Source organism: Magallana gigas, chromosome 4 (genome assembly GCF_963853765.1).
Source record: "Magallana gigas chromosome 4, xbMagGiga1.1, whole genome shotgun sequence".
NCBI lineage: Eukaryota > Metazoa > Mollusca > Bivalvia > Ostreida > Ostreidae > Magallana > Magallana gigas.
This window is the reverse complement of record NC_088856.1, coordinates 10,109,206-10,118,886: the sequence shown is the minus strand read 5'-3', so window position 1 is coordinate 10,118,886 and position 9,681 is coordinate 10,109,206. Positions and strand designations below refer to the sequence as shown.

Genomic DNA, 9,681 nt, shown 5'->3' with positions numbered 1-9,681 from the left:
GGAAAAGCTAGATGATGAGTGAGGTGAACACACAAGAAGTACCGAGTGTGTATTTTGGTCATATGACTTTTTGCTTTCGGAACACCTTTTTTACTTTCACTTTGAATAGAGAAAAACAAACGTACAGATGCGAAGAAATCGGTGATAACTATGTCTGCGTCAGGTGACGATGTCGAAGATTCGACAGAATACTCCAGGTATGGAATCAAGGATGCCCCGCAAACGGCGATCGCCACACCTTTAGGACAGGTAAGTGCGCGATTTCTTCAAAACTTGCAAGGCGTGGGCCTATCATTTCAGATCTGAACGAGTGCACGTGATAGAAATGTTATCTACATGTAAAAACAAAGGGATTATAATTTTTTTATTGTTTGTGTGTACACGCATCTTTTCATTATAGGCACAGGTTATTGTGGTCACGTGTGTCCAGGTTAACATTTAGAATTTCAATCAAACAGCTTCAGATTTTTATGTCTGTCATCAAATGATATTTCTCTGCTAATTAAGCTGTTTAATAATTAATGGGTTATATGATTCAGGGTTCACTCAACTTTGTTTAATTTTGAATCAATTAAAGTAACGTTACTGCAGTTTAAGGGGTTTTTTTTTATAAATATATATAATTACTCACAATAAAGATATTTTTTAAAACAACTGCTTAATTCACTTTATTATTCTGTTGCTAAAGAATTACAGACACATATTTATAAAAAAAAAAAAAGGGTACTATTGTCTGTCCCAAGATATTTATGCAGCACATTTGGACGATTTTTAAAAAAAATACACAAACCTGTGGAAGAAGTGCACTTGTAATAGTTGAAAGGGATAATTTCCAAGATAATTTCACTGACACATTATCAACTGTCACTCAGAAAAATTCACAGGAACGAAAACAGATTCCTTATGGAGATTTATAATGGGGAATGTTTACATCTTTACTCCATTCGGAATACACTCGGAATACATCGCGCAATTTTTCAACGTTATCATCCGGGCTTGCTGCAATACAAAATCTCTGTAAACATCACATTTTTTAGCATTGTATTGAAACCTGATACGCTAACAGGGGCGTTTCGACTGAGAAATCTTGGAAATTTTTTATACTTTTGAATGAACATTGTTTGAACCCTGAGGTATTTATAAATATCAAGCAATTGAGCAAAATGTGAATCCAAGATATCTTGGGACAGACTATAGTAGAGATCTCAGTATGGCTTAAGATAAACAATATAATGGCTGAATATTGCTTTAGCAATGCCTTTTTTTACCACATCAAATTTCCATAAGCTGGCAGGAGATCTTCCACTTGCTGTCATTTTAACTTGTTATTTATGTATTATACGGTCTAACTTGTAGCTTATTTTCTCTTGTAGGCTTTTTCTTCAAATAATTATCTTTATTTTCTAAATCTTGCCATTAGACATAATATTTAATGCAAACACTGATGTTAATATATAGACATATAAATTTTCTCTAAAATGTATTGTGTTGTAGAGGTTTTAAAACATTTATCTCCTCTTAATAAACATGCATTAACTCTTAAAAATCATCTGTGATAAGCAAAAAACATATAATATATGTTTGCTTGAAACGACAGTGTTCAATAAAAATAACGCTTAGTATACATGTAGTCTTCAGTTTTTAGCTGAAACTATCAAGACTCGGATTAAAACATGTAAAAAAAGAGAGGGTGTAAAAATTACATATAAACATTCATAAGTTCAATTAAGTACAGGTTATAACTGCTTAACAAGAAAAGTTATGTGAACTAGTATGTGTAGTTCTAGCTTGAAACCTATACACATTCAAGTAGATACTAGTTTATCTGCTAAACCTCTATTTTTTTCAGCACATGACAGTTAACACACTTTCTTTTGGCCTATAATTAAATCAATGATAGAAGTTAATCAAAATGTAACCAATTGTAACAGGCTCATCCACTTAATCCATTTGTAGTCACAGGTTTATATTTTTAATAGTTTTCTAGAGTTTATTATCAAAGTACATTCATGTGAATTCACATTAAAGTTGACAAAATTGTGGCAATTATACTTACATGTCAAAAGCCTTGTTGATTGATTATCAAAATAAGAAGATACGGTATCTTCTTGTGAAATAAACAAAATAATTTGAAATATTTATGTTATTGATTTTTATTTATTTCATGAAATGTATGCATGCAAATATCTTTTTGATACTAAAACATGCGTAGTTACAATCATGTGCAACTTATAACTTAAATTAAATTTAATATTTTAAAGAAGATGGGGGAACAAGATAGCGCAAATGCCCATTTGGTTTTGTCGTAAAAAACAATTTCAAATTAATTTTTTTCCAACCAAATATACTATATGATGTCATATTACAAGTTTAAAAAGCACGATTTCTAACTATATTCAGTTTTGAATATTTTAACAAACGATAAGAAAAAAAATAAATTCTAAAGTTTTGGTGGTATGGAAACCACAACCTAAAAACCCTAGCTCTATAATGTTACCTAATGTATGGTGCTCTAACCACTGAGCCATTTCAGTCACAACAAACTTCATTGTTAAATGCTAAATGCAACTTCAACCACGAATTTACGGACTTGTAGTATTTCTTTAAAACGTTCAATTGTTGGGGTACAAAATGACATTTTTAAAGTATAGTGGGTCATCTCTCCATGTTTTTGTTGATTGAAATCAGTTTGATTACCTTTAAACTTCATATAGACTATGACAAAAATATGGAGCCCAGACCCACTCTATAAAAGAAAAGGCATTGAAGTTCTATAAATGACACTATTTGGAGGTTTTGACACGCATACTCCAGTTTAAATCAACCTACTCTAAATATTTAACATATTTAAAGGTTATAAATCGATGTTATGGTAAATATACATTATTTTTAATAATTGAGAAAGAAATTATGAGATTTTTTGATATTCTAATTTTGAAGTATCTTATCTATCCTCATATGGGCAGTTTACACGCCTTATTCACCCATCTTCTTTATTGAAAATGTTAAAATTTGTAATTACTTGGTAAACCATAATTTCCTTTTCTAATCCTTCAATTTATAAAGACAAGGACACATGACATCACATTCTTTTTCGTATTTTATTTCTTCCCCCATTTCTATCTATTAGAGACATTGAGACGCATGCAGTAAATTTTTAAAATTCACTTTCCCATTCTTTTATAAAGACAATCAAATTCAATTAATTTTCATTTCTTCCCCATTTCCTATCTTGTAATAAAGACATTTGGACACATGCAATAATTTTTTCAATTCATTTTCTCATCTTTTAACAGACAAGAACCTGTGCGGGGTTAAATGCCAAGGAGGCCACGTTTCTGATCATCAGCATTGTGAATATCCTGACCGCCCTGGGACTGACACTCTACCGCTTCATCACTGTCATTGATGAGGGGAATTCGGGCAGTGCTGATTTCACCTTTGCCCTCATTCTTATCATCAATGGAGGTAACTTTAAATTAAGTAATGTTAAATTTTGAAAGCAAGTTTCTTTTCTTGTTCGAATACACCGTATAGGTAGAATTGGGTTTAAAAAGTTACAGATTAATTTTTTTTTTTGGAAATAAAGCAAAAAAATTATTCACTAGTCATGTGTTTCTACCTTTTGTAAGATTAACCAACCACCCAAGTAACCAAATGCATGACCACTTTGGTGCATACTTACTGTGAATTATTCTGTTTTTGTAGTATTCTCCATCTTCTATGTGTTTCATGGTCTCCTACGAGAGAAAAAGTACGAACTGTACGTCCTTATCCTGGCCATCTTAGTAGTAATGGTGTACTGCATCGTAGAGTACATTGTCAATGAGAAAGGAAGGTCTACACTCAAACTGGTTTGTTAACGTCAAATGCTTGCATGTACTGTAACTGTATTACATTTGACTGTGTATTCTTTTTAGCATTTTTGGCAGAAAGTGGCTTCCGCTAAATCAAGTTTATCGCTAAATACCTTTAATATATGCATTAGAATGAGCAAACTGAGAAAACGCAAATTCAAATTCACGCCAAGTTGTTGAAAAATCACTTTTCTCCAAATATTGTACATGCTAAATATAATACATTTACACTATTTATTTATCAATTAATGTCCTTACAGAGACTGAAGTATAGGTTATAGAGACTACGTTTAGTTTTGGTCACTGTCAGATTGATCGTTCTGTTTGACGTTGTAGGTGAGATTAATACTGGTCGCTGTGTTGGCCCCGCCCAACATTGTACTGGCTTGGTCTGTAGCCAGACATTTTGGTTACTTGACGTTCCGCATTGTTGGAGCTTCAGAATACCTTCAGCGTGAGTATAAGGATCACTTGATTAAAGAGGAATTGGAGAGGATACAATGCTTATCATTTTTGTTGTATTGAAACAGGTGGTTGGTTTTATATTAAACAGTTTGATGAACATTAAAAGCAAACACAATTAAAGTTCTCATGAAACCAAATATATTGTATACTGGTAGTCATTTGTTATTCATTTGAATCATCGCTGCAATTATTTCATTTTTTATTTTCAGATCTATACAAGCAAGCCTCCATTTTTTCCTCCTTATTGAAGTTTGATGTTCAAGTTACGGTAAGATAAATGTTTAGATATGATCATATGGATTTTATGATCACAGTTTAGGTGTAAGAGAAATCAGTTTCCGAAAAAAAAAGAAGAGATTTTTTTAACTGCATCCAATGATTTCTTTGAAATAGGCAAGTTTTGTGATATTGGTTCTCAAAGATGGGACAACTGTGGACACGTTCAAACAGGTGGCCCTCTCTGTGGGTCTCCCTTACTCTGTGCTGTGGAACATCTACGGCTGGTTCATTGTAAGTGCACACGTATCATAATGAACATTTATGTGTAAAACCATATACAGGTAATTGTACAGGTATATTACTGTGTAATTTTAAAGTTCATGTAGAGCTGTAATGTTGGTTTTGATTCTCTATAATGGTGTTCCAAATTGGCATTATGGAAGCAGAAGAATTTACGGTTATTGATGAATAATACCTGCCTGTAATTAACTTAATTCAGAAATTAACCAAAGAAAAAAAAATTGTATGAATGTAAAAAATCGGATATTATTTTGTGAAGAAGATTGAAGATTGATTTTGCTGCCTTGCTAAATCTGTTCTGTTTTGTAGTTAAGAAGAGAATGGAAGAAACAAACCTGGGTCTTTGCTTTCTTTGGCCTTGCGAAACCTGCATACTATATATTCCAAATCATAAAGGTAGACAGCTGTGACAAAAATAGCTGATTTTTGCATATATATTTTGAATATGATTAATTCTTCCAACTTAAAAGCAATGCTTTCATGCTAACTTCATGGACATAAATAAAAATCAATAGTTTTTATACGATTGTAAGGTTGTTTTTTTGTTGTTGATAAGTTAGTAACTTGTTGTGATGAGTATACTTCTTCAAAAATTAAATGTAATCAGCACACCGTGCATTCTGTTTGACAGGAGTACAGCCAACTAGAAGATGACGCCACAGAGGGCCAGAAGTTGATAGTATACTCCACCCTAGTAGCAGGTAACACACAGGATAATGTGCTGGTCATACAGAAATGCTTAAATGTGTATCTACATGTATTACAGTAAAACATGATTTCAAGGAACTCACTTAAAACAAATTCATGCTTACAGGGAAGTCAATATCTTCCCCTATGTGTTAAATTTCCATAGTCAAATAATACTCCTGGGTATTGAATACACAGATGCATGATTTACCACTCTAAAGCTTTATTTTTTTTTACTTTACACGTAGGGGGGGGGGATATTTTATTCAATTTTAAGCTTACCACGTAAATAACCAATTCTACATTTTGAGATAATGTTTTAACATTACAGTATATATCTCATAACACTTTTTAATTTTCATCTTTAATGGTGGAAATGTTCCAGTTTGATAAACTTTAAACATTTTATAGTTTTCTAGACCAAGATCAGATATATAAGTTTTATCTGTTTTGTTTATTTGTTGTATAATCAAGATATCTTTAAATATATACAGTCAAGCTTTAGTATTTATAACAATCAATTGATGAAGAGAGCTTGATATCCCAAACACTGTATCTCTGTTTTTGTTTTTTATACCCCCGCTCCGAAGGAGCGATATTTTGAATCCTTGGATATCTAATCATTTATCTTGAGAATTATATGTTTTTCCTAAGTCCTAATGAATCTAAGATAAAGATTCTGATTGATCTCCAACTGCTATCAACAATGACAAACACTGCATTAAAATAAAGAATTTTTAGAATTCAATTTCCCGATATTTCAGGAGCTTTGGGTGTGCTGATTTGGTGTGTCATCATGGTAGAACTGACTATTGTCTACAAAAACTTTGGCCAAGGACTAAAGGAGAGAGGTATGTGCATTTTGATACATACTCAAATGCATCTCTCTTTGTAAAGTAGAAATTTGAAAAGAGAACTTGAGTTTCATTGATTTTGCAAAGAATTTTTTTAAAGAAAATGTCGAAGGGTTGACTATACATGTATGTGGTCTATATTAATTTTTTTGTTTATATCCTGTTTATTTGTATTTATGTTTTACGCAGCATTTGATGTTCTGGCCTCGGAGAAGACGAGTCTAATTACAGGGAGGAGGGTGCGTAACTGATGGCGGACGGAGAGTGTGTAAATAATGAAGGCTGGAGAGATACTGAAAATCTTAATGTCAAAGATAGACAATAGTGATTACAAAAGCCTTATCAAAGGAGAAAATAGGACATTTGTAAATGTGGAAAACAGCACACTGTTAAGAAAGAAAACAGTTAGGGTTTTTTTTACCGCAATACAAGTATATTCTGTATACTTTAGATTTTTTAACATCAGCATAATAGATTCATCAATTTGTCTGGGTGTAGAAACTTGTTTTATTTTTATCAAGAAACTGAAAAATGAAAGTTGTTATCTACTGTTAAATCATTTTTATACTTGCATTTTATACATATGCATACTGGCTTTTTATTTTTAAGAAATGTAACCATACATTTACCTGCATTTGTTTATATAATTATAAGATATTCATTGACAAATGTTTTATTTCAATATTGAATTTATTAGCTGAAAGGGTAGTTGTAAAAGACATAAAAAGTACTTGTACAAGCTTTAATGACATATGTAAAATGTACAAGTACCAGTATTATTGTACCTGAGTTTCCCCTTGTTTACATATGTTTCCTATTGTACATGTACTATGGTCTGTGCAAGTTGTAAATACACACAGTAGTGCATTTCATTCTTATAAATGAATCATGTATATTGAAATTTTTTTTTAACCTGCAATTTAGTTTTGCATTGAATTTTATGTGTATATGGCATTAGAAATCCTTTCAGGGGGTGTTGGGGTATTGTTTGTTATAGAAAATGACGAGATTATCACCTGTGATTTTGAAGAAATTTTTTTTTACCTAATAGGTATAAATACATGTATTAATTGTTGTTTATATTGTGCAACATGGAGAGGGAAATGATTCACCATTTCTTTTTCACATAATTTGAAAATTTAAAGAAGCAGTGGGTTGTTTTAATTTCATAAAAGAATGGAGGACTGAAGAATAAATTTCATTATTTTGGGGAGAAGAATTTAATTTACAACTGAATATAAATTACTTAATTAATGAAAAATGATTGTTTGGAGAGAAAGTCCTGTGAAATAAGTTTGCAAAACTAATGATATGGGATTGGGTTAAGTGCAATATTGAGACACTTATTGATAATGTTTGACATCTTCCATTGTATAAAGTTAGCCCATTTTTCATTACTTGTACATACTGATATATTAAAGGTACTTGTAGATGTATCACAATAATCCAAAATGTAATCATTGGATAATTAGTTTAATACCAATACATACATTAACCATCTACTATAAAGCAGATATTTAATATTTTTAGCATAAATTGCAATATATTTTTCAGATAATGAAAATCTGATAAATACCGGTAATGAATTAAAAAACAGAGCTGATACAAATTGGGTATTGGATTTCCTTAGTATGATAATTATTGTTATGATTCACAATACCTGAACATATCAAATGTTAACATTAAACTGTATGTATATGTACGTGTATACATATATATGACATTGTTAAATAAAGTGTTGATGTGCATTGATGTTATCAATTTATATTAAGAGGGCTGAATGGTTGTGGTCATTTTTAGGCTGTATTGATCTTCCAAGGAAGAAGAGCTCTAATGTAAAATTACAGAAAAATACCCAAATTTAAATGGTAAGATGACCCCTTCCTTAATTCAATGTAGTATGTTACAAAAGTACCTCGAGACAACTGCAGTTAAATTGTTTCATACTTGTATTTTTTAGGTTGTATCTATGGTAAAACGACATCAACAATATTAAATAGAAGATGGCTTCGTTGGATCACAGAGTGAAGCATGTGACAAGCATGTTCGGATTTAGAGGGGATTGGGGGGTGTTGTCGGAACATACTGGAGTTAAAAAACTGAAAGGGGGGTTAGAGTATCGGTGGTGGAGTGACTCCTCACCCTGGATACAAATCTTAAATCCAGGCCTGCACGTCTGCATGACAATCTTTTGTTAAGGTACCTCACTACACCGAATCTTATACCTTTTAAGCCACTAGATCACAAGATGGCAATTTAAATGTTTTGTTAATTTTTTTACATCAATCGCTTGTATTGACTATCGCCATAGCTCAGTGGTTAAAGTAGCGGGCTGTTGAACCGCAGAGCATGAGTTCGAATCCGCCTTGGGTTTTTGTTCACTTTTACTTAATTAAAATTTTGAAAATATAATTTTTTATCCAAAATTGCAATTGTGTTCGCCTTTTTGAATTATATATAGTATTACACTGTACTTCTTATCCACCATGATATTCATCATAATCAAGTAATTTTCTAATGATTTGAGAAACTATTTCAAGGTCTAGTGAGCCACCTTAAAGAAGGATTTGCTAAACCATTTGATCTAAGGAACGGTTGAAATATATAGGGATGGACTTTTTACGATGATGTAGATGGGGAGTGCTTATGAAGAAAACATGTAAACAAATCGGTTTTTTTTTATTTCATTTTCTAAATTTCTCTGAATCGTCTTACTGGAAAGTTATCTACATGTGTATTAGTAGCTCTAATTTTTTCTTCATTTTTTTATTGCACAGCGCAGTTGATAAGGATTAAGTATTTTTGTAGCTACATGTACCTCTGTTCTTTAGAATGGAAAGTACATGTACATTTTTACAGGAATATATAGAGAGAAATCTATAAAAAATTTCTTCTTAGAAAAGCTGTAACTTTAGTGGAAGCAACTTCAGATAGTGTAGATTCAAATTCGCTTAAAACAAAACCTTGAAGAATAGGGTTGGGCCACATTGGGGATCCAATAGTACAAAGGAAAACATTTTAATTATTCACAAAAACTGTAATATTATCACATATGGTTTACTTATTTGCAAGCAGTTTGACATATATATAAAAAATTGTTAAGGATCTTTTTTAGAACTGCAATGCGTGATATGACTATAAAATCATCCTGTTAGAAAAGGGACTTGATTATAAACATAAGAAAATCCAGGGGGGGGGGGGGGGGGGGGGGTGATGGATTTTATTTATACAGGATCGACATGTATTATACAACATTGTCTAGATAGTTTGTAATATGATTCCATTAAGCTGATTTTATC

At 31.7% G+C, this 9,681-nt stretch overlaps 1 protein-coding gene across 1 annotated transcript; it reads left to right on the top strand.

Moving 5' to 3' along the window:
• Positions 1–61: 61 nt before the first annotated feature.
• LOC105339752 (uncharacterized) lies at positions 62–8,130 on the top strand. The gene is made up of 10 exons (XM_034450374.2): positions 62–249; positions 3,297–3,468; positions 3,709–3,854; positions 4,194–4,311; positions 4,532–4,590; positions 4,716–4,832; positions 5,151–5,237; positions 5,473–5,542; positions 6,293–6,379; positions 6,572–8,130. Exons 1-10 carry the CDS (start codon positions 151–153, stop codon positions 6,631–6,633), a joined length of 1,017 nt encoding a protein of 338 aa, XP_034306265.2. The 5' UTR covers positions 62–150; the 3' UTR covers positions 6,634–8,130.
• The last annotated feature ends 1,551 nt before the right edge of the window (positions 8,131–9,681 follow it).